We start from the raw sequence: 27,278 nt of genomic DNA on the forward strand, positions 1-27,278 counted from the left end.
ACAGACCAAGTTACACAGAGATATTACTTGTTTAGAGGACCAACCACTTAGGTGAACTTAACTTAGCGATCTTGCATGCTTACACCTAAAAAAAGGTTACTAATATTAAATCTTATGGGGATAAAAAAACCTTTTTTTAATTTATCATTAACTCAAATCTAATTTAAAGTGATATTTGTTTACTTGCTTTTTGTGAAGATTGTAGACATTTCTTGTTACACATTTAGATCACTTTCATCCATTAGACCTTAGGTCATCATTCTCATTAATCTTATCATACAAGGACATTTATACATTTGGAGGACTTTCATACAATAGCCACTAAGGCTTAGAGAACTCACTATGATCCTCTTGAAGCTTACTCGTGCAATATGGACCATGAAAAACACGGACACTAATCTAAGCAACAAATTCATTCTTCGGAAAATATCGATTAGGAGTTAAATAATCACAACTGAACTAGATCCAAACCATACTTTCAGTGGAATCGACCCTAATCTTGATTAGATCACATATTTGAACATCAATCGCTCTATACTTCTATGAAGAGGTTTAATCTTAACATATCATTTACCTCAAATGTGCTTACAAAAAAATAACACACACTCAATTTTAATTTTTTTTCATATCCAAAATTCAAAACCCACTTCTTTAAAGTATTATTGTTCAGATCATCAAATGTAAATAGTTTCAAAAAAAATATTGTTCAATAATTTAAGAAGAAGAGAGGGAGGAAAAAAAGAAATGATTTTATATGAAGTTATTTATATTTGATTATCAATTAAACTTTTTGAAAACATAGGTATATAAAATAAAAGAAGCAACTAGGTGCACACAATTCTTTTTACCTTTAAATGGTATTCAAAATTGCATCATAAAGTCTTTAACAAATAGACGATAAAGGAGATTATAATTATAGCATGTTGTAAGACCATAAAACATAAGAAAAGCATGCCATAAAAACTATATAGAAATAGCAGTAAATATAAAATATAATAATATACTTTTATTAAACCCTATCATAAGGACTAAAGTATTACGCTTAAAATAATTAAAAGAATATATATATATATATATATATATATATATATATCTTTTACACCATCACTATAATTAAGCATGTTACTTTTAGATTACTAATTCTAATAGTAATTATGATTAGCTATGTGCAATTACGATTTTAGGGGACTTAATGATATAATAATCGTATATAACTCATATATACTAATTAAATAGTAGTATTGAAGTAGAGTAAAGAGTTGTTAATTAAAAAAGCGTCAACTTGGTAAGAAAACCAGAAACGTACCAAACAATGTGAGAAGGGCAAAAGGCATGCATGGGTATATAATAATAATAATAATAATAATAATAATATTAATCTGAATGTAGCATTCCAAAATTGTGCACTTTGTTGAAATAATTTCCAATGTTTAAAATTTTTGGTGTGTTTGTTTCAATTTGGGTTTGTGTATGTGATGTAAAACTGATACAAATACAACAACATAGTATTTGTCGATGAATGCCACCTCTTTCGTTCTCTCTCTTCAGTTATAGTCATATGTAAACTCTTCTCACGCCGCCTCACTTCCATTACTTGCCACACTTTCCACTTTCTCACAATTCAACAAAATCTCCCTATTTTTTTTTCTTTTTTGTAATTCTAAATTGAAATCAAGGAAAGTCACTTTTATGAAATTGATGATATGATCGATTCCTAGTGTTACTCTGATCAGTAATGCTTCACTGGTATTTGTCTATTTTGCTCTTATTATTACATGTGTTTGATCAAGGGTTTTGGGACAATGGTTGAGTATTTTGTTAGATTCTTATTTGATTTTGATGATCTAAAGTATTTGGTTTTGATTCTTCTGACAAATCAAATTGATCTTGACGGAATCTGATGTAATATTTTATTTTGCTTTGTTTGTGTATAAGTGTTTATATGTATAGTATTGACGTCAATATCGAGGACACATGTGGGTCTGATCAGACATTCTGTAACTGGGTATTTTGACCTTGGTTTATCAATTTTAAAATACGTTGTAAAATATTGGACAAAAATGAGCTGCAATAGCTTGCTTGTTTTCAAATACGGGAGACTTGAGTTTTTTGAAGAATTATTATTCACTGTTTTTGCTTGTCCTACAATCCCTTTATTTGACAAATTTTTGTGGAATTGAATGTGCAAAGTTGTTGGTTGTACTTTGTGTATTTTGATTTTTTTTCTTGGTGATTAAATTGGTATATTAATCATGAGTACGTTTAATGTTTAAGTTAAGGTTTTAGCCAATTTTGTGTTATGTGTACTGGACTATGTGCTGTGACTCACTTTCAATTTCCTTTGTTGTATAGAAAGAAAGAGACCCATAAATCTTGCTCATTACTCTGAAGAATAATCTTGATGCTGCCTGTTGTTGTTAAGAAAATGGAGAATGGGGTGAATGAACTGGAAAATGATGAGTTTGAGAAACTTCTGGGTGAGATTCCAAATGTTACTTCTGGGAATTCATATTCTGAGGAATCAGGTGTCATCAATTGTCCAAAAGATATTAATTTGACATCCTCAAATGGGGATGGGTCAAAGCTTATTGGTGTTACTGAGACATATATGAGCAATGAGATAATATTAGGCAAGTTAAAGGAATTTTGTAACCGAGTTGAGCAGCTACCTAACAAGAGGTTTGAGTCTGAAGAAATAAACTTACCGAATGAACAGGCTATAGCGTCTGCATTTGCTGAGTTGCGTGTAAAAGAAGGTGCCTTCTCAGCTCCTATGGCTAATTCTACGCCGTTGCTGGACCATTTAGCTGTTGTGAATGGACAATGCAAAAATAGCTTAGGTAAAATCCCTTCGAATTTGGATTCACAAGTTTTAGTTGTTCCCTCTCCAAGAACACCAAATAATCTATCCAGTTCTTTTAATGGATTTAGTCCAAGTATTGGTGGGCACCAAAGTGGATATGTACATACAATGGAAAACATATCTGCAGCTGTAGCATTACCTCCTGGAGTGCCAGGTGTTCACCTACTTCCACCAATTCATCGTGTAGATATTCCAGTAATTTCCAATCAACAACATTTTTTCTTGGATGTTACATCACCTGTTCCGTACTTTCACTCACAAATTAAACGACACCATGGACCATGTCGACACATTGAAGAGGAACAACATTATTTCTTATATATGCAGCAACTTCACGCTCAGCAATTAGATAATCAGTATCCAATTCAACTTAATGGGTCAATCACAAGTAGATCAATCAATAGTAGCTCCCGGCAACCATTCAGTGAGATGCCGATTCCTCACTTCAACCAGCAAGTTTCAAGAAGTATAAACCCGTTAAGTTCCCTGTTTTGCTCAATGGGTTCTGATGTGCTGCAAGGTTTAGACAAAACAGATAAACAATACATTCCTGAAAGAATGTTAAGAAGATCACATGGACCGGAGCCAGTTAAGTCTGCTAAATTTGGTTCTTTTGGAGGAACCAACTATCTTTCAAATATGAATCGAAATAGAAGAGTTTTTCCCAACGCTTATTCGAAGCGTAGTTTCCATTCTCCAAGTGCAGAATCTCGTTTGGATTGTCTAGAATCAAGAAGCTTTTCTCCTGATGTTGTTGATCTCAAATTTCATCGGTGGTCACAGTCTCGGGAGTATAATTTAATTGATGATTTTGCTGGAAGAATCTTTCTCATGGCAAAGGATCAAAATGGATGTCGCTTCTTGCAGAGGAAATTTGCTGAAGGATCTTCAGAAGATGTTGAAAAGATCTTTCCTGAGATTATTGTGCACATCGTGGAGCTCATGATTGACCCCTTTGGCAATTACCTTGTTCAAAAGCTTCTTGAAGTGTGCAACGAAGGTCAGAGAATGCAGATACTTCGTTCAATCACTAGAATAGCTGGGGATCTTGTAAGAATTTCATGTGACATGCACGGGTCTGATTTCTCTCTTTATGAAAAGTCATTTTTTCTTTACCAAGCTGCTTCTGTTCATTTTCTTCACAATTATTTTATATTTTCTTCTTAACTGCAGGACCCGAGCTGTTCAAAAAGTTATTGAAACTCTTAAAACACCAGAGCAGTTTTCCATGATTGTCTCCTCATTGAAACCTGGTTTAGTGAATTTAATCAAGGACATGAACGGTAACCATGTTGCGCAGCGGTGCTTGCAATACTTAACACCTGAGTATAAAGAAGTAAGTTGCATATGTATTCATTTATAGGCAGTAGTTTTACACATTGATATTTCCTCTAGTTTAGAGATCAAAGGGCTGAGTTGTTACAATGTTGGGGAGACAACTTCATTGCTCCTTTTAGGTAAAGAATAGCAATCCATTATGTAGTATACTGAGGTGAACCGTAGAGTCAATATCCAATATTAGTGCAACTTGATGATAGGATAAGCATTCAGATTTCTTTGTTGTTGGTTGTTTCAGCAGTTATATACTAATATCCAGTTTCGGATGAATTTGATTTTTTCATGGATAGCATTTAAGTGGTAATCAAGATTCAGAATAGTCAATCTTGTTGTCATACATTGGAAAATGATACTCATTCCGTTCCAATTTATGTGACACCATTTGACATGACACAAATTTTAAGGAAAAAAGACGAATTTTGAAATATGTTGTCTAAAACACTCCTTGACCATTTGGAACGGAGTAAAAAGGAAAGTGTCACATAAACTGTTGAACTATTAGATCACATAATCATGATTAATATCTTGTCTTTTCTATTTGTTGGGTTGATGTCATTTCATCAGTGACTGGTACTCTTAAACTTCAAGGACGTCGGTTGATTGTGCCGCAGCAGATTGTCTTAGGGTATTTGATTATGCCAACCTTATTAGGTTTCTACCATGACTTTGCAGGGATATTTTGCAACTGTAGTGTCGGTTATTTGAAACAGTTCATATGGTTTCGTATTGGGATAAAATAAATGAATTGTATTCGTAGTGTTAGTTCTATTAATATCCTAACCCGATATTTTCAAACTGAAGAAACTTAAGGTAGCATATCATAGAGAAGAGGATTTCTGATTACTGATGCCTCCATCTAACATTGTAGGGATATTGTTCATTCTTGTTGAAGTGATTTCTTTACAAGGTTTCTTATTTTTAAAAATTGTTTGTCACTTAATTTTTGGCTAGAAAGTGCTGGAGAGGTTCATTTAGTTTTCACATACCTAGCTGTTTGAGGTTTCCTTCATTGCTTAGTTTTTGCATGCCACAAAAATTTAACTTTGGACACAAATTTCTTTCTTTTGCAGTTCCTGTTTGAAGCTGCTATTACCAATTGTGTCGAACTTGCTACAGATCGTCATGGTTGCTGTGTGCTACAGAAATGTCTTAGCCAATCTGACGGTGGACAAAGAAATCGATTAATCTATGAGATCACTTCTAATGCATTGGTACTTTCTCAAGATCCATTTGGGTATGTCAATTCTTTTATACAGCAGGACTTTGTAATTTATGGTTGTAGACAATAATTTATTTCATAAATTCAACATCATCATTATTTGTATCAATTTTATTAATGCGAAGTTTGAAAACTCGGAAGACTCAATCTAGAAATTTGAAATGTGACTCATGCTAGTCAAGTTTAAGTGTCTGATTTCATTCCCTGTATAATATACAGAATGATTTATCTTTAGTAAGTCCCGTTGTTTTCCATTTTGCAGGAATTATGTTGTGCAATATATTTTTGACATTCGTCTTTCCTGGGCAACAACAAATATCTTTGACCAGGTGCGGGGTAAATTTGGAGACCTTTCTATGCAAAAATACAGCAGTAATGTGGTAGAGAAATGTCTTAAGCATGTGGATGAAGAACGTTCTTCATATATCATTGAGGAGCTGTTAAGTGATCCTCGACTAGACCAGATCATGCAAGACCCATATGGCAATTATGTTATCCAAGCTGCTCTAAATATCTCAAAGGTCGTTAGTTTACCACTGTTTGTAATGTCTTAATTGGAAACATTTGATCTTGACAATTTCTTGACATGTAGGGAACCTTGCATACTGCACTGGTGGAGGCTGTGAGAGCCCATGTTCCTGTTCTACGGACCAGTCCTTATGGAAAGAAGGTCCTCTCATGCAATAGTCTTAAAAAATAAGTTTCAGGTATAATAAAATTATCCAAATCTTACATTAGTATTTAAGTTGTTTCAACTACGCATTGGTTTTTTCTTCCTGGGTCTTGGGAGGGCTTGTTTTGTGGAACTTTCATTCAACTTAACCTATATGTTTTTCCAGACAGATTGTGTAATTTATGTGGAGTAATAAGCAGGCGAAGAGTTGCCTTAAAGTTGTTTCCATAGGTTGGGCAACCAAGTTTTGAAGCTTGGAAACAGATGGTATTTTCATGTAGATCAATGCTTTTGAGTACATGTTACCATCTTTTAGAAAATTTCTTCCATATCTTTCTTTGAAGGAACTAAATAACTTTGTATATTTCTGCTAATGCCTTTCCTTCCACTCCGTTCTTCCCTGTGCGTCTGTGAAAGGAATGGGAATCAACAGAACATGTTTCTGTAGAAGTAATCAATTTTGAAGGTGTGTATCTATGCCTTGGATGAATGCTTTTGTAGCCACCAATTACATTTATTCATTACTAATATTGTTTTCCATGCCTTATACTTTTAATGGCATGATGGACGAAGTCTGAACCACATTTAATGGAAAATGTAGCTCCTCCTTTTTCAACATTCGTTTTGGGTGTGTTCAGTACGAATGAAAAATGTTTTTCAATTTTTCTCATGTTTGATTGTCTTGAATATTTTGGAAAATTCTCTCAAAATGGACTTATTTCCTCAATTTTAAGGAAAATAATTCAAATATGAAGTAACAAGTTTTTATTTTCAAAAATCTATTTCAACCTCACCACCCGACTTGAAATTTGATCTTGATCGAGGACTATACTGTAAATTCTAATCTTGACTTGGGACCCGACCCCGAGACCTAATTCTACTCTTGGTCCTCGACTCCGATTCAATCCTAAATTGAGAATCAATTAATGAGTTATGAATCATGTCAGGTTCGAGGTCAACTCTATGTCTTAGATTGGGATCAGTAGTTTGGTTTCGAGAATCTCAGGTCTGGGTCGAGAGATGGGTTGGGTCTTGTGTCATCCAAGTAGGGGAATCAGGTTCTAAGCAAGGATATTGCAGGATAACAGGAGTTGGGTCCTTGATTAGGGTCAAGAGTTGGGATTCGAGACCCGGTTTTAAGCTTGACCTTGACCCACGGCCTGACTCTTTGTCCTGAACCTCGACTCTTGACTCATAATCATGCCCTTAACTCGGTACTTGATTCTTGACCCGATTAGACTATCAACCTTAACTCTAACCACATACCCGACTTGAGATCCCACCAAAACTTGACATGACTATTGACCACGACCCTAATCTAAGACTTGAATTTCGACCTTGAGCCTTATACTTGACTCATAGCTTCTAGTCTCTGACCCTAACTCAAGACCTTACTATCTTAGTTGTGATATAACTCTAACCTAAATTTTGACTTAGGATGTGAATCCTACTCAAAGCTTGATATAACCTCGATCCTAACTCTAACTCTATGCTTTATGTTTTTTGGAAAACATTTTGACTCATAGGGCTAGACATAAAATATCAAAAATTGGATTACCGAATCGAATAGAAATTTTTGGAGGTATTTGGGAGTAAATTTTAGTATTATGATATTTGGGTTTGGGTTTGGGTTTGGTATGACATATTAGTACCATTTGATATTTAGTGTGTCTCGAATACCAAATTAGTTACTTAATGAATGTCATATATCAACATATCTATTACTCATTGGTACAAGTTCAAAGAGAATGTCAAAGAATAAGCATAAACAATCCAAATAAATGTCTTTTAGCTGTATCAATTTGCTTTTCTTAATGTGATGTCTTCTTACTTGTTGATCTTCTACAATATCGTACCTCCACATAAAAAAATAAAAATGATGGGAAAAATAGTATTAATTTTATAATACAATCAGCTATAGATTCAATATGATAATATCGAATACCATATATAATCGAAGGTAAATTTACCGTTTATCAAATTATCGAACCTCTAATTTGGAAAACGAAAAACAAATACCGAATGCCTACCCTATTGCTTTATACCAAACACTCCTGTGATGTTCACTTATAATATTTATTTTGACATTGTAGGGGGTTAAGGCTCCTAACTGTATGATAAAATACCTTACACGGAGGATGAAATTTTTGGCTAAAAAATATCCAAAAAACCTGAAAGTGCAAAAACCTAAATTGCATTTTTAAAGTGTACATATAAACAATACACCACAAACACTGACGTGTCATAGAGAGTGTACACTCTCTTGAAAGCAAGTGATGAATGCACAAATTTGACACATGTCATTTATTAATTGATCACTTTATAATTAGTTAGTATACATATTTATTGATAATATAACTTGCATATATTTAATTATTTTTGTTTCTTTCTTTGTAAAATATTTATCAAATTTTTTACACTTTAAATTTTCAATTAATCTATTATCTTCTCACTTTTAATTATTTTTAATAAATTGTGTGTATATAAAAAAGACAATTTAAAAGTGTCCTTTACTTTTAATATTTTAATATTTTTATGTTTATATGATTTGTTTCACTTATTTTGATATACGTTCAAAATTAACTTATTTTAAAGACAAGACATTTGAAATCAAATCAAAACGAAAGACAGTAAATAAACTCAATAGAAAAATGAAAGAGAAAAAAAATGAATGTAAGTAAAAAAAATTGTTTCGATACAAGGTAAAACATGTTAACTTAACTAAATACAAGATAAAAATATAAGAATATTTTTCTTAAAGAAAATTCAATTTTTTTTAAAAACAAATTACGAAATATTATTTTTATAAAAATTAAGAAATACTTTTTAAAATTTTCATTTGTTATAAAAAATAATTTTTAATTAAAAAAATTATTTACACACATGGCGGGCAAGTGTGTATAAACATAACTAACTTAGGTGGTTGAAGGTGACACATCAGCACAAAAAAGGCCCACAAAAATACAAATAATGAGTTCAAGGGTATAGAATCTTGATTAAGTTTAGTGTCTCTAAAATTTTGATCATAGGCTAGATGAATATTTATGCATTATCCTTATAAGCAAATAACACGTTGTTAAGTTTAACAAAATTTGCAGGTTTATCAACAGCTTAAAGCCTAAGAAAACTCACTCACGTAAATTTACAAACACATAGAGCATAAACAAAGGGAAAAAATCAAACTCAAAAGTCAAAGATATATTAGGTAATTTGGAAAAAGAAGAAAACTAAATATATCTAGTAAGGGCTACACATCAAGAACGGTTCGATTTTGGCTGGACACTTGATGGTTCAACGTTCTAGCTAAATTTAAGGTATTAATGGAACTATCCGATTGCTTATTTTTAAAAAATTATATCATTCCAATTTTTTGGTATTTTATAATGTATAACATACTTAGATTTTTTAAAAAATCTATGTCAATCATATAGATTTCTCTTTGATATCGGTACGGTTCGATTAATTTTCATTTTTTTTTACTTATGAAGTATGACCTCAAATTACACCATTATTATAATATATCTTTCTCAAGTATATCTTGAAGAGGCACTTCAATTCTTTACATAGAAGCTAAGAATGTAACATTTTATTACCTTATTGTTTGATCTTTATCTTTTAGTAGGAATGTTTGCATAGATTTTGTCGTATTGTTCGATGACTTTTATTATAACATCATTTTTAAGGGAAAATTACGTGAATAAGAAAATATATACTAGTTAATTAGTTAACATAGTTATAGTGTTCATTAATTACTATTCACAGCTTAACTTTAGCTATAACTATGTCTCTCTCTCTCTCTCTCCTATCTTCCTCTCTCTCGCCTCTCCCCTCTTTATAAATATACAAATACAAATTAACAAATAAAAATTATACATATACATATGCAATTATATATCAAATATACAAATACAATTAGCTTCTCTCCACTCTCTTCCCTCTCTCCCTGTCCCATTATCACACGCCTCTCTCTCCTACTCCCAATCTCACTTGCTATATATAAAAATACACATGTATACCAGTTATATATACACAACTATCTACATACATATACAACTCGCCTCTCTCCAATCTCTGCCCTCTCAGTCGTACTTCTCTCCCCTGTCTCCCAATCTTATTCAGCTCTCTCCTTTCTCTCCCAATCTTGCTCGCCACATATACAAATACATATTTATATCAGTTATATATACACAATTATCTACATACATATACAATTCTCATCTCTCCACTCTCTGCCCTCTATCGCACGCCTCTTCTCTCCCAATCTTGTTCACCTCTCTCCTTCGTCCACTCTCGCTTGCTATATGTATACATATATATACATATGTATACATATATACATATATACATATGTATACATATATACATATGTATACATATATACATATGTATACATATATACATACATATATATATATATATATGTACACACACACAGAGAGAGAGAGAGACACGCATGATTCGACAAATATACATATACGATTCACCTCTCTCCACTCTCTACCCTCTCTCACTTGTCTCTCTCATCTCTCTAACATGTAGCTATGAATCATAATTAGCAAACTATAGCTATGAAGCGTAACAAGTTTTTTGGTGGCTATTTGCGAAATTTTCTTATTTTTAAACCTAACTAATCAAAGACTAATTAAAGGAGAACAACTCTGTCACATTCCGAAACCACACCCTAGAAGCTAGGGTACAATCTCGGGTTGTAACCGGCATACTCAACCTCTTGGAGGTCTTATACAAGCCCTTTCATATCATTCATCGCATAAACATAGTGAAAAGTAGTGCGGAATTAAAACTTTTCACAAAACATAATATAGTCTTTAAAAATCTCTTTCATATGAAGCAATAGGAAATACTAAGTCTCAATCTTATCATCTTAAGACACAAGAATACTTGGGACATGACCCATACTTCAAATATATGAATATAGAAATACTTAGTCTATTACTATACTTCAAATGGAAAACATGAAAGACATATATGCCCTCGAGTCAAATGAGGACATACTTCAACTTCACTTGAACAATGCTACGGTCCAAGTTTTCACTTCCCAAAAGCTCCTCACATACCAAGAACTATATAGATAGATAAAAGCATGAATTAGTACAACCAGATGTATTAAGTATGGCATTATGCATAAAAATCATGAAACCAGACTTTTATTGGACCCACTTTACAGTAAATCCAATTCACTGTTACAGTGAATTACTTCATTGTACAGTGAAGTTACTTATCCTTCACTTTAGACGCCCTTTAGCATGTAATCTTCTCACTTAAAACTATCCTAAGATTCACTTAAGTCACACAAAGAGAGACCGCCCATACACCCTCTCAAGATGTTCCTAAACGACCCTTAAGATTACTTATAATGAGTCATATACACACTTACAAAGCATCATAAACATCAAGGTAAAATTCTTTTACCAAAGGTGATTCTAAGTCTCACTTGAGTGAGTTGTGAAGCGACCGCCCATACAATCCCTTACACACACACTTAAGAGATTCTATAGACTCCCTAGAATAGAATTCCTCTCACTTAACAAACCAACACATAGATGATATAACATTCTCCTTCCAAAGGCTATCAAAAGACCTACTTAAATAAATCAAGAAGATAACGTCCATGATTGACCTCTTCAATATTACCTAAATAGTCCTTACGACTACCTAAGGCTTAGATCATGTACACAACACCAGACATCTTCCCTAACTAGAGTCATCCTCAAGACTTCAAAAGATAAGACATGAATAGATCATCTCTTATGCTCTTTTCACACTTTAGCTAATGAATCCTTAAGTCTCTTTAGATTAGGTACTTATTCATTTACATACTTCATAACCTAAGTCATTAGTTTTTTAGTTCATTAGTTCATTAAGAGACTCATACATCACATAAAGGACATTCAATTAATAGTCTTAGACAAGACCTAGGAACTCCAAGTAACACCTTCAAATCCTATTGCCCAATGTCTAGATAGCGTCCTATACCACCACCTAAACCTCATAAACTTCTCTAGTGCTAATAGGTATTCCATATGATTAAAATAGGCAATAACCAACATAGACCATGATAGAAAGACATGGAATTCAGAGTTCTATCCTACCCCAATGAGGTTGTTCTACTTGCCAAGGGTAGAATTTAGACACATTCCATGTAGGCACATGGTTAAGGAATATGAAGGACATACTTTGGTATCTAGTCTCACTCTTTAACTAGAACTACTTCCCCTTACCATACTCACTCGGTGCTAGCCTTCTTTCTCATAGAGTAATTCACATATTAGGTTATCATAAAAGGGTTCCATAACAAGTTCATAACCCAATCACATTTACCCTACCAAAGAAGGTCCACTGGGATACCTCACAATGGCGATAAGAAGCTCGTGATGACTTTCCTAAGGATTAATATGATGTTGTTCCAGTCAATTAACCTTAAGCCTATCATTCCTTTACTTTGAAGGATACCATTACATCTTACGACTTCAACAATCTCAACATTAACACTGAGTCAAGGTTTTTACATAAAAGACTCTCTTAAGTTCATTAAGGTCACATGTCATTCATACGTTCAATACTAAGAGTTCTAACACCCTAAATCAAGACATCACATATTCATAATCATACATATATCAAGTAAGAGACACAAGTCAACCAAGACAAGACACCACATACTTCACCTTTAACTTACAATGCAATTCTAGAAGTACATAGGAACAAACCTACCATCTTCAAGTCATACTATATACTATCCTAACATCATAAATGTAAACAATATAGACTCATTAGTCAAGTAGGAATAACCAAGACTCAACCCTAACACTATACACATAATGTCAAAGGCATAGTCTAACATGGTCACCTAAGACAACATGAATAGAAGAATACATATATGACTCTACATGTAGATCGATATTACCATGCTTCACAAAATCAAACTACCCAAGTAGTCATATTATTTCAAGTAGTTTCCAACAAGGCCAATATCATCATATTGCATAAAGTAACGCCGACAAGGCCACATCAATTGCAAGTAAAACACATAACACCGCCACCACAAGTGGACCATACCAATCACAATAGAATCTAAGTATAAATAACACCAAGTTAAAGGAAATAGGGCAGCATACCCCCACATCATCCTCAACACTTCAATCCAAACTCAACTTACTCAATTCGATAACACCCAAGGCCATAACCAACAATTCAACATATAAACTACAATAATCAATGAACTAGGTCAAATAAATGTAAATTCATCAATCTAATACAACCTAGATTCAATTTACTACAATTATTACATCATTAGAACTACATAAGAATTCATCAACATTAGATCAATATCAAATAACCCAAAACTTAGTTAAAATCTAGGGTTCATCCAATTCATGGGTTCATTGGTAATTTAGGTTAAAATCATAAATACAAAATCAATTAAATCATTATTCAATATTTCGAAATCATTAATGCAAGAACCCATGATAAAATCATGAAATTGGACAATTCAACTTTGAAAACTTTGAAAAACATCTTGATAATTGGGGCTCCTTGATGAAATGAGTTTCAAGGATCAAAAGGCATACATTGATGAAACTAAGTCTTAACTTTGATGAAGAATTTCCACTCAAAACGTCAAATCAAGATCTTCCTTGCTTTTGGACTTCAATGGAGTCTTTGGGAGTTCTTAAGGGATTTTGGAGTTTTGAATTTGGAAGAATGAAATACTCTAAGTGTTAAACACTTATATACTTGTTTAAAATATCCAAAATACCCTTAATAAACCGCGCTCTTATTTGGATGTGTAGTGAAATTACAATATCACGCCTAACTTAACAGTTAAACTGCACGCAGCTACCATCGACGGGGCGTCAGCCCATGCACGGACCGTGCTGTCCACCATCAATTGGGTCAGAGCCTGGAAAATGCAGGATTTGCTTCTTAGTCTAAGTATTTGATGACGATACCCAACCAACAGGGCATCGATTGACCCACTGGGCATCGATTTTCTCCGTGGTTTGGGTAGTCATGACACCAAGTTGTCCTTCCTCAAGGACCCTTGCTTTGTCCTTGGGGATGTTTGCCCGGGCGTTTCCAACCCAAACATGATCTTCTATGAATTTAGAACCTCTCACTTAAATTTCATCCAAAACGAATACGTAAAACTCAACGAAATATGCCTAGATACACAAAGTCATTTCAAGGCACATCATTCAAACATCATGGACGTTTTATCTCCAAACTCCACGAAACTCGACACAATTCCTATACATGCTATAATAAATCATTTAAGGACCTTACAACCTCATGAACCACATATTAACACATAAAATCACATATGAGGCACATAGATGACTTAGTCGTCGAACGTCTTGGTCGTCCCTTGACGTTTTACTTCCAATGCACCTAATACTTTAGCTACTGCCTGTATACCATATATTAGACCTATTTAGGACCTTAGACCAACAAGAGAAACACGTTAGGCTCTAGTTCACCTAAGTCATCTCAGGGTCTTACATGCTCAAAGTCGTCACCAGGGGTCTACGACCTATGTTATATTTATATTGAAAAAGTGACAAAATATGTTTTATACAAAATCTAACATATACTAATATATAAATATATTTACATACATGTAAGATTATTCAGTTTGGTTTAGGAATGTTTCAGGTTTTTCATTAATTAAAAGAACAACAAAATTGTTCAGTACTATTATACACTTAGATAAAAGTCCATAGTTTTATTTAAAAATAACATAAATCAGTTCAGTACGGTTCGACTGATTTGGCCAGTTTTTCATATGATAATCAAAGATGGCTATGTAATTTGTTTCAGTTAAATTAATTTGTCAATGGATATATTGAGTTTTCTTTTTAAAAAATGACACAACATGACAACTTATATATTAAACTGAATATAAATCTGTCTTTTTTTGGTGAAAAAAGTTTTTTTGATATATTTATTTTTTGACTCACTAACCACGTTTTATTCTTTGATAATTGTAATCTTTTTTTTTCTTTTTGATTTTTTCACGGTATTTTTCAAATTTCTCTCTTTCTTCTCCTTCTTTCCTCTTTTTTTCTCCCTCTTTCAAATTTTAGAACTTCTATCTTCTTACCTAAAATATCTTTATTAAAAATCAATTACATCAACAACTCTTCACAATAAGTAACATAAATCACATCAAAACTTTCTCTACATTGATTGTCTACAATTTTTTTTGCAAAAAAAATCGAGAATATCAACATTTCTTATCCTTAATGTAATGCAATAATTTTTACAATTTTCGTAATTTTGGTTGTATTTCAATAGTAACCAAATTAATCTCTCCCTTTTCTCTCTCTCTAAAATTCTTATGCACATACATCTTATTTCTCCTCTATAATTTCTCTTTCACTATTTATTACACTTTGTTTATGCAAATTTCACTTTATTAAAAATCAATTACATCAACAACTCTTCACAATAAGTAACTTAAATCACATCAAAACTTTCTCTACATTGATTGTCTACAATTTTTTTTGCGAAAAAAATCGAGAATATCAACATTTCTTATCCTTAATGTAATGCAAGAATTTTTACAATTTTCGTACTTTTGGTTGTATTTCAATAGTAACCAGATTAATCCCCCCCCCCCCTTTCCCTCTCTCTAAAATTCTTATACACATACATCTTATTTCTCCTCTATAATTTCTCTTTCACTATTTATTTCACTTTTTTTATGCAAATTTCATATAATCATATGTTTATTTATTTTTATGTCCTTAATTATCTCTTTCATATAATGTTAGAACATTTTTCTCTCCCCCCCCCCAAAAAAAAATTATGTCCAAAATGATAAACAAACTTGATTTGTTTTCTAAACATGTCATTGGAGATGGACTTTAGTTGGTAAATGCGAGCGGAACCAACAACGGATAGTGACGAATAATGTGAAATTTGAGGTATTATAAAATGAGAATGTTAAATGTTTGGAAAACCAGATAGGGGTTTCTCACACCAATTATCAACGATAAGGTAGGACCCAAGGTTGTAAGAATGATAAAGATAGTGGTTGGAATGATTGGCAAGGTGGAAATGGAGAGAGGGGAGGTTAATAAAGTACCATGACCTAGGGGTACTGCCTAGATGTGACACGACATACAAGACTTCAAAAAGCCTCATACAAGTCGCTTAACATATCATAACATTAGATAATACAAAATGGTGTGGAACTTTTAAAACATTTCTTTCCAATACAATCAAAGTCTCATAAAACGAAGAAGAAGTTTACGAAAGTTGTCTCAAACCATCTAATACATGAATATATTTGGGATGCAACCCATACCACAATTCTTTACCTAAAATGAAATATAAAATTACATGGTGATAAAGCCTTAGAATTATATAAGGACTCACCAAAACTTCTTTTCTTGCTCTATTATGAACCTAACCACGAGGATGAAAGTCGGTATCGCCGGACCCTACATTTATTAAGAATGTAGGCAAAAGTATGCGTTAGTACAACCATGTACCATATATGATGTCTATCATAAATCATCAACACAATTAAATCATAAGTGTTAGTCAATATAAGACATATACCACAATCATAAGAGTTACATCATAACACAAACTATAAATATAAGAGATAACAACATAGTCTTTAACACTTCACTCTCAAAGTTCTTAAAGCATTTGCTTATATTTTATAAGAACATGCATACATTCATAATATAGGTCAATGTGGGTAAACCTTCCACAGTAATACCATATACAGTTCAACATTCATCATGTAGCTTCCCTCTCAAAGACTTGCCTTAGATCATCATTATAGCTTCACTCTCATGACCTACTAGTCATAATTCAACTTATGAGATTTATTCTCAACATATAAGATTTATTCAAAATCCCTAACAATAATCATTCATCATGCATGTCTTAGTCTCAAGACAATTCTAATCTCAAACATTACAATTCATAATTCATCATACATACTTGATCTTAGTCAATTCATGTTTAAAAGTTTTACTCTTAAGAAATTCATATCTATTCACTTCAAATTCAAGTAATCTATATATTTTAATTCATCAATCATAGAAGATCATATCTAAGCCCTCAATTTCCACTTTCAAGGCATGAAACCCAACTACATCAAATTCACTCTAGAATCATTGATTAATTATTAATACATGTATAATCATTCTAAAATATTTAATTATATCATAAAATAAAATAAAAAATTATAATCCACTCTATAGGATCATAACCCATAACATTAGAAGAAACCTTAGTTTGACTTGGCGAATTCTTCTTCTAAATTGGGAAAAACATGGGGCTCGATGAATGAAAGGGATCCATGATCGAATATACATCATACCTGGATTACAATGCCCACAAAATCTTGAAGATCAGAGGAATTGACCTAGCTTGAACCCTCTCCCTATTCTTCCTCTTCTTCCTCCTCCCCTCCTCCTCCTCCTTCTTTAGACTCGTAACCTTTTCACTATTAGTATATGCAATTTTGTTTAATAGTTTTTACCAAAAAGACGTGTATGATAGTTAAATTGTTGATCAACATGAAGTAAAACATTGTCAACTCACCTAACAAAAGGAATATAATATGTAAGCAAGTCGTATTAAAGTACTATAAAATGTGGGTGTTGCATATTTTTAGTGTTTCTCATCAATAAATATAAATTTACTAATTTTGAAATGTTGATTATTACTATTATTATGATTTCTAAGTGTAATTTTTATATTAATTACTTGGTTGATTAAATCTCTCCTTCTCCTTCTTCTTCTTCTAGAGAGAGAATATTTCAGAGGTAATTAGGTTTCTTTTGGGAGTTTATTAATAATGACTTGGATTACTTAGTTTAGGGGTCTAAATTATTTATATAGGTTGTCTAGATTAGTGTAAAATGACACCACTTAATCCTTACTTAATTTAGAAAAGACCCATTAGTCCCCAACTTAATCGACCTACTGCCCCATCCATGAGACCTTGACTACGGGGCTCCTCACTTGTTTTTTACTTTTTTTTACATAAAAAATTCCGCACGGGTACCCCCTAGACGTAACATGGCGTACTTAACCCCCAAGGGGTCTCATACAAGACCTTAACATCATAAGATAGGTTATAGAAATAAAAAATGTTGAAGTTTTACAATCTATGTTATTTTCATAAAAAAAACAACATGTGGAAGCCTTTACTATGTCTTTGTCTCAAACCTTCTATATAAACTTATGAAATAAAGTCCTGGGACGCAGCCCATACAAAGTCTAAAATATAAGGAAATCACATAAGTTTGTCCTCGAATCTATAAGGGCTCATCAACTCTTTAAGTCTTCTTGCACCTTATAAACCTAGCATCCAAAGCAACTCAAGTCTCCAACCCTACATTTGGTTAGAATGTAAGCAATATGCGTTAGTAGAAAATGTTGCAAGTATGAAAGACAACATATCAAAATAAGAGTATCTCAAAGTGGTTAGTCAACATATGATATATGTATAAGCGATAATAACACAATCATTACATGGTCTCCAACATAGGCATAATATAAACACAAGTCAACATAATACATAGTTAATGATCATAGGATATAAGTCATAATAATGTAATCATAATTGAATTTTCTTGATATCTATCATAATATCACCATTATTAAGTAACCTCAAAAGCATACATGTGCAAATTAAGAATAACATCCCTTAATACTACCCAAGCCTAGTATCCCTTTTTGGTCATCTTAATCATAGTCTATAAGCATGGTTAGGTCTTAAACTTCTCTACCATAAGGGTACCATAGTCCTAAGTAACCTCAAGTCACACTTACATGAAAGGCATCCCATACTACCATTCACACAAAGCATTACCTTGAAGTTATCCTAGTCATATTTACCCTCCTTTGGCCTCGTTATAAACTTACTTTTAATAACTAAGAGGATCTCTTATATTTAGTGAACTATAACTAGGAAGGTAACTATAGCACAATCCTATCTCATAACATCTCTTTAGTAACCCTAAGTCATACTTGTTCTATGCAATCATAGCATCCCATATTACTAATCATGCTAAGTATCACTTTTAGGTCCTTTTACTATTGCTTGATGATTTGGAACCTAGTTCTTGTTTTTAACTTTAGAACACTAGGAGGTACTCCCTTAAGCCCATATTAGTTTAATACCTTGAACCCTATGAGATACTATCTTAAGTATGTCTCAGTTTGTAACTAATATGGACTCGATGAGATACTACCTTAAGCATGTGTTAGCCCCTCTTCACTTCGAACACTATGAGATACTCTCTTAAGTATGTCTACGTTCCTTTACACTCTTGAACACTATGATTTACTTCATTAAATAAGTCTTAGTTCCTTTATGATTTTAAACACTATGCGATACTTTTAAAGCATTTCATTGTTCAAAGGATATGAAGATTGCTACTAGAAACATTAACTCAACTACGTGAAAGATTTCATCTCATGAGACCTAACTTGTGGAAAACCCACACTCTAATATGTAAGAGTTACACCTTTAACTTGGATAGCCCTCACATCAACTAGGTGTCACTCTCCTTTTTTCTTGGAGTCCAGAACCCATCTTATGTGACACTCCATCTCATTGCAATATCCACTTGGATCCAAGAATAAACCCAAATCTTACTTGTTAAGCCTTGATTAACACTCATTTCTCATGGAGGAATGTATTTGAAAAACAATCCATTTTAAAGTGATTCTATCACTTTAATCTATTAAGCATTCATAAGGTAGGTTAGTGAATATAGACCTTTCACCACAATCTAACCTATTAGACTTCTTCTATTCTCTTTTTGAATTTACTCTTAAATCCTTAGCAGCAATAGTTAATCAAATTATATTCACCCTAAAGCCCCTGATATCATGATCACAAACCCGACACTCAAGGTTTCTTTCTTAATCTCTTCTTTATACCTAGATTTCAAGGTATTTTGATCACATCTTTCATTAATGGGTGATTCTAGTCTAAAATGATCATAAAGGTACAATTCTAACTTTACAACTCAAGATCAATTATACACAATAGAGTATATTTAATTCATGAATATATGATCGTAACCTTAATCAATTACTATACATGACATGATTTAGGAAGTTCACCTACGAACTCTCAACTTTTCCTCTTAGTGGCATCTACCCACAAATATCACCGTCATAAACTTATACTAGGGTTTATCATAGAAATCACATGAAATCATCATGAAATCATCATAGTATCATAAAAAAATCATAATTGGGTAGTATCCACTTGATTAAAATCATACCCACATCCTACCCACAATGCAAGCACAACCCTATCTAGAACGGGGTTTTTGATTTGACAAGTGGGGAAACTATGAGGGATCAATGGGTTCAAGAACCCATAGATGATTCAAATTCACATACCTCTTTCAAATACCTAACTATGCTTGAATCAATGGTGAGAAACAACCTAGGTTGATTTCCTCTTCTTCTCCTTTTCTTTTGTCTTCTTCTTCACTTCTTTGAGACAGAATATCTAAAGAGTAATTTGGGACTTCTAAGATGAATGAATTAATGAGTTAGTTTAGGGGCCTATTAAGCTTATGTAGGAGGTAAATTAAATAACTAATAATCCTCCCTAAACACCTTATAAATAACTATATTAATTTCCGAAACTCCAACTTTAAACTAAAATGCTAAAAACTTTAAGCACCTACAGATGCCCACCTACGAACCGTAGGTGGGTCTACTGGGCGTCACTCACCTCGTGGGTAAGGTCTGAAACTCTAAACTTGCAGGACTTGACCCCCGACAAAGATCTACGGGGTGTGAGTGGACCTACGGCCTGTAGGTCCCCAAATGTAGATCACAAAAAAATGCCGAATTTTAGGGACTGTTTTGGGTCCCTTCAAGGACCCCTTGGGTGGTCCTTGGGGGATTGTACCCATATGTTCAACCCCTAAAACCTCTATTCTACGTACAAGAATCATTTCTATTGATTTTAATTCTCAACAACGCTCCAAAACTCTTACAAAAGGCTCTAGAATTCACTAATTCAACTCCCTAATTTCCAGGGTGTTACATATTCCCCTTGGGACCATTCATCCTCGAGTGACATTTCTAATTACTTCTTAAAGTAACAACTCTAAATTAGCATCCCATTATGCATGCACTATATCTAAATTCACAAACAAGCAAGAAAGTTTAAATTCCAAACCAAACTCATTCAATGCAACACAAGGAAGTAAGAACTACATCTACCAACCCAAAATGCATAAAATTATATATTTTACTCATTTTCAAGGAGGAAATAACATCTCGTAACTAAAACATGCTCAAAATACAATCATGGAGCCTAAATGCAGCTTACTCTCAAAAGCATTTATTCAAGCAGGAAATCTTTCAACTCCAAACTAAGGCATGCTCATTACTTAACTGATGAAGTATATATTTAATCTACTCAAATGCACTAAAACATGAGTTAAGTAATGCATATAATTTATTTCTAAAAATACCTAACCATTTTCATGAACATGCACACAAGGAAATCATGGAAACACATAAAGCACATAATCACCCTTTTAGAAAGGCACACTATCCTCCATTAGGACTAAGCCTACACAAACTTTTCTAAACATCATGCATACTAAAAACAAATTCAAAGTCCAACATAACAAGTCACAAAAGACAAGAAAATCCAAAAATTTACTAATGTATAAAGCACATGAGGAGATTACTCTTGATTTTCTCTAGATTAGATAACAAAAACCTGATATTCTTTTCAACATTATCATCCGAACACTAGAGGCAACTTTCTTATTCTCTCTTTCCTTATCCTTAAGAATCGCGTAATCTCTCATTTTGCGCCCCTCCTTCCCATACCCATAACAATTATCCATGCCGATTAGGCACTTACCAAAATGAATCCTCCCACACTTGGAGAAAGTAGGCTTGGGAAATGGATACACACTACCATTCTCTTGGTCAAACCTAGAGGTGTTGAAATAATCTTGACCAGAATACTTTGGTTTAGTCTTATGCCTACCTTGTCCATCGGGCATAGCACTAGAAAAGTTCCCATCATAGTCTCTATATCTTTTCACCTCCCTATTCATTTTCTTAATCTTTGGCTCCTCAATTTGTTGAGCATGCACAATGAGACGGAAATATTCATACTAGGGATGAGCATTGACGAAACAACATTCATTAACCACCAATTTAGACACTTTGGATAGTTGGGAAAACTTAAGAGCGTAATCTTTCACATTCATATACTCCCGTACCCCCCAGATTAAGATTTGAATCCTTGAATCTTTTGTTTCCTCAATTCTAGGGGAAAGAACCTATCAACAAATTCCGTTTTGAACTCTTCCCACTCTTTTGAGCCTTTTTCTATTGTTCTACTATTTTTCCATTTCTCATGCCAAATTTAAGCTACATCCATCAATTGATAAAAGGCTAGCTCCTGTTTTTATACCGAAGTTAATCCCATGATAGCAAGCACCTTAGACACCTCATTTAGAAAACCTTAAGAAATCTTCTTCCACTTTGGAGACATAGAACTCCGGAGGGTTCATTCTAAAAAAATCTATCACCCTAGAAGAATCCATCCCCTTATTGGGTTTGCTAGAGCTACCACCTCTGTATTGGCTTGTGCCATCAAGCCTTGAGAGAACAATTGCATAGAAGCCCTAAACTCCGCAAGGGTGGCATTTCCAATTGGAGGTGTCATTTGGAATTTGAGGAGGAGCTTCATATGGTACTTGGGGATGAAACTTTTGGTGCACATTGTCTTACTCTTATCTTCTAGCATTCGCCCTTGTATTAGCGATACCCTGAAGGCCAAAGGCATGTATTTAGTAAAAGAGCTTACCAGATCCAAACTCTATTGCAGGACTAAGAGAATGATGAAGTGAGACTTTTCATAAGAATCTAATAGCATCCTATTCATAAATGTGACGCGCTTCACATTTATAAACAAGACTCTACTAGATGGGGTTTGAAACAATCCTAGAACCTTCAAAACCTTGTGCTCTAATACAAAATTTTTTACGACCCAGGGGTACCCTCTAGACGTAACATGACGTACTTGACCCTGAAGGGGTCTCATACAAGTCCTTAGCATCATAATATAGGTAATAGAATTAAAACAGAAAACAATTTGAAACATTTAAAATTTATGTCATTTTCATTAAAAAAAAACATGCAAAAGCCTTTACTACATCTTTGTCTGAAACCATCTATATTAACACTTGAAGTAAAGACTTGGGATACAATCCATACTAAATATAAAACATTAAGAAATTACATATGGAAACTTAGGTTTGTCCTCGAAGCTATGAGGACTCACCAACTCTTAAATTCTTCTTGAACCTTAGAAACCTAGCCTCCAAAGCAACTCAATTCTCCAACCCTACACTTGATTAGAATGTAAGCAATATGCGTTAGTACAAAATGTATCAAGTATGAAAGCTAACATATTAACATAAGATCATATGAAAATAGTTAGTCAACATAAGACACAAGTATAGATATATAGTCATACATGATCATCATAGTCATAGCATGGTCTCTAACATAGGCATCATATAAACATAAGTCAACATAAGAAATAGTTAATGAGCATAGGAGATATGTCATAATCATATAAGCATAACTGACAATCTTAAAAATCTCTATCATAATAGCACCATTCTCAATTAACCTTAAAAGCATACATGTGCAAAGCAAAATTAGCATCGCATACTACTACCCAAACCAAGTATCCCTTTTGGTCATCTTAATCATAGTCTATATGCATGGTTAGGTCTTAAACCTCTCCACCATGATGGTACCATACTCCTAATAACCTCAAGGCACACTTGTGTAATGCATTAAAGGCATCCCATACTACCCTTCACACGATGAAATACCTTGAAGTCATCCTAGTCATATTCACCCTCTTTTGGTCTCATAATAAACTTAATCCTCATAACTTAAAAGGATGTCTCACCTTAATTCAACTAACTAAAAATGCAACTATAGCACAATCCTATCTCATAACTTCTCTTTAGTAACCGTAAGTCATACTTGTTCAATGCTATCATATCATCCCATACTACTAATCATGCTAAGTATCAATTTTAGGTCCTCTTACTATTACTTCATGATTTGGAACCTAGTTCTTCTCTTTAACTTTAGAAAACTAGGATGTACTCCCTTAAACATATCTTAGTTCTTAATAGCTTTAACCCTATGAGATACTATGTTAAGTATGTCTAAGTTCATTACTAACTCTCACACCTCTTTTCACGCATGGTGGAGAGGGTTTTATCAATTTAAGTGTAACAACCCTAAAAATGAACATGCTAAGAAATGCTTAATGTGTCTAGAATGCCTACGATCATACCGGATTCACACGGATTGATGCGCGTAAAACCAGACCTCGAAACCCTTGCTACATCCAAGCCAACTAACTTGGGAGCTAGTTGAGCTAGGAAAGGTTGGGTCCAACCATGTAGGCCTCTCGAATACAAAACCCTAAAAATGGATATGCTAAGTAATGCTCAATGTGTCTAGAATGCCAGCGATTAGATCGGGTTCACACGGATTAATGCGCGTAGAGCCAGACCTCGGAACCCTTGCTACATCCAAGACAACTAACTTGGGGAGTTAGTTGAGCTAGGAAATGTTGGGTCCAACCATGTAGGGCTCTCGAATACGAAACCCTAAAAATGGATAGCTAAGTAATGCTTAATGTGTCAAGAATGCTTAATGTAGTGAGTGGGAATTGAACCCACAACCTCTTGAATGGATGAGAGAGTTAGGAGAAAAATAAAGGAGAAAATAAATGTGGAGAGTGGGGATTAAACCCATGACCTCTTGTATAGGTGAGAAAATTAAGAGATAAATTAAAAAAAATGAGCTTGTAAGGGATTGAACCCACAATCTCCTTGACTTAAACGAAAAAGGAGAGGAGAAAAAGAGAGGAAATATTATGGGGTTGATGGGAATCGAACTAGGGTCCCCCAAATCTAAAAAATGTGATTGTCAAGTTTAAAATAAGATTAAGTGTTGTCCAAGGGATTCCAAATCGGGTTCCATTGCCCAATTCTGTATTGACACATAAGTCATACGTAAGTAAATATTTAATGATTGCTACCTCTAAAAATCAATATCAATATCTTTGCATCTCTACAAGATGCATAAGTCTTGTACCACATAATCTTGGGTAAATATGAATTACTTAGACAAACTATGAACGAAGCCCCATGGCTTGTAGGTATAGACTTATAAGTCTAGCATACGTTTAAAAGTAAGTGAACCTAAGATGTATGTGATGAAATGATATAACCCTAAAAGGGTTAAGTAAGAGTGTGAAACATACTAAATGGCCAAGTGCATTGACATATGATGAAATGAACATTCACGTAAAATGGGGTGAGTAATTATGAAGAGAAAATGTGCTAATGTTAATGAATGTGTTGACAACATGATATGAGGCTAATGTAAAAAATGAGAGCAATCTCAAATGAGCCTAAGTAAATGTTACCAAAATGTACTCACTTATCATAGTGTAAAGTTAATGAAGAGACCAGTCTCTAAGAACACTCTAATGAAAGTATTGAGATTAACACACTTAATACTAATGATGAGATGACAAATCGTCTATTGGGATATGATTTCCTCATACTAGAAGCCAGCTTCCATGATGTATGAGTTGAATGTTATGGAACTTTATTGGGAATGGTGGAGGTTCTCGTAACTCTCATGAGATGAGACATTCCAGTATGACGGGTATGGTTTTCCTTATATCTCCTAGTATTCGAACCTACACTGCCAATATAAGGATCTGGCGGGGTTCAATTTCGATGTACGTTAGCATATTTTGGGTCACTTTTGCCGGTGATTCCACCTCTTTTTGTTGTGGGGTTTCATGACACAGGATTTCATGATGCTCACATGATCTATGTCGGTTAAAGTTAAAGTTCCCCATGAATGAATGAGGCTAGCCTCAAATGATGCACATAATGAAATGAATGATACCAAAGGTGTTAGGATAGGATAATCAAGAGGTGAGCTAGACTTAAGTAATGACACTAGGTCATTCTTGATCATTGCACAACGAACCCGATGAAAGTCTTAAACTATATCCTAGGTATAGCTGGTGTTTACACTAGCCTATGAATGAAATGAAATGAAGTACGTATGAATGAATGAAGAAGATTCTATGTTTGCTAAAGGGAGGCTCCCTAGTTAAGGTCCCATATGTTGATCCCTCATTTTTTGTAAGTCTTGATGTCAAGTCCATGATTCCAAGGTCTCATGGCATATGAACGAATGATATGAAAAATGTTATGTGCTATATGCAATATGTTATGTTCTCTGTGCAAGATGTTATATGATGTGTGCAATATGATAAGTATGATGATGTATGTTACTCTCATGGCATGACATTGCTAATCCAAATTAGGAAAGTTCACTCACTTTCCTAATTCAAATTTGGAAAGCTCACACACTTTCCTAATCTCAATTTGACAAGTCCACTGACTTGACCTTCTATAATCATGTTGTTAGGAAAGAGCTAATCTTACTCATGCATGTCCTTGGTGTGTGCTTGCATATACCCATACTTAGTACAAGTGTGTACTAACCTTATACAACTCTAAACTTTAAGGTGCAGACACAGGTGGACGCTAGAGCTACATGATCAATGCTGCAGTTATCCGGACGTCGAGCATTCATCCGGACTTGGTAGGACCTCATGATTTCGAGGATGCTTGCCCATTTACATTCTAGCTTAGTTGTAGGATTAAGCTCGTGGAGTATATTCCACTAGCGTTTCTTTCCCTTTTTTGTTCAAACATTGTATTGGTGCCATTTTGGCAAGTACGTCTTTATCGTTATAATAAAAAGTTTCTTTTATTTGATGATTTTAATATTAGATGGTTGATGGTGAACAATTACGTATGTAGTAGAATGTTTAGTAAGCTTTTCGCCAATAAAAAGTTTCAAATTTTTCGCTAAAATTAACCTAGATGAAGTAAGAATGACGTATGTAGGCTTGTCTGTGACCTCTGAGAGGTCAACGACCCCGGTCTCGTCTGGGGTCTAGATTCTGGTCGTGACATTAAGTGATGGTATTGATTATGAATTATTTTAATTCTTTTTTAGAGTCGCCACTTTGAATTGAGTTATGCTGTTCCAAGTCACCTTTTTGTTAA

The 27,278-nt window shown here is 33.7% G+C and overlaps 1 protein-coding gene across 5 annotated transcripts; it reads left to right on the forward strand.

Annotated features, from left to right (window-relative positions):
* Positions 1–1,376: 1,376 nt before the first annotated feature.
* LOC101252807 (pumilio homolog 12) lies at positions 1,377–26,984 on the forward strand. Of its 5 annotated transcripts, none has more exons than XM_019214427.3 (7): positions 1,377–1,746; positions 2,353–3,939; positions 4,037–4,199; positions 5,272–5,435; positions 5,683–5,941; positions 6,013–6,127; positions 26,732–26,984. In XM_019214427.3, exons 2-6 carry the CDS (start codon positions 2,402–2,404, stop codon positions 6,118–6,120), a joined length of 2,232 nt encoding a protein of 743 aa, XP_019069972.1. In that variant the 5' UTR covers positions 1,377–1,746; positions 2,353–2,401; the 3' UTR covers positions 6,121–6,127; positions 26,732–26,984. The 5 variants fall into 5 exon arrangements, with proteins under 5 accessions (XP_019069972.1, XP_069153671.1, XP_019069973.1 ...); XM_069297570.1 differs by having other exon boundaries at positions 26,738–26,984; XM_019214428.3 differs by lacking the exon at positions 26,732–26,984 and adding an exon at positions 8,187–8,302.
* The last annotated feature ends 294 nt before the right edge of the window (positions 26,985–27,278 follow it).

This window comes from Solanum lycopersicum, chromosome 1, assembly GCF_036512215.1.
Source record: "Solanum lycopersicum chromosome 1, SLM_r2.1".
In the NCBI taxonomy this organism is placed as follows: Eukaryota; Viridiplantae; Streptophyta; class Magnoliopsida; order Solanales; family Solanaceae; genus Solanum; species Solanum lycopersicum.

Bases quoted from the DNA above. Each gene is read 5' to 3' on its own strand.
- LOC101252807 (XM_019214427.3), top strand. From the start codon at position 2,402: ATGCTGCCTGTTGTTGTTAAGAAAATGGAGAATGGGGTGAATGAACTG. The intron at 4,200-5,271 runs GTAAGTTGCATA...TTTCTTTTGCAG, and splicing joins TAACACCTGAGTATAAAGAA to TTCCTGTTTGAAGCTGCTAT. The intron at 5,942-6,012 runs GTCGTTAGTTTA...CTTGACATGTAG, and splicing joins CTGCTCTAAATATCTCAAAG to GGAACCTTGCATACTGCACT.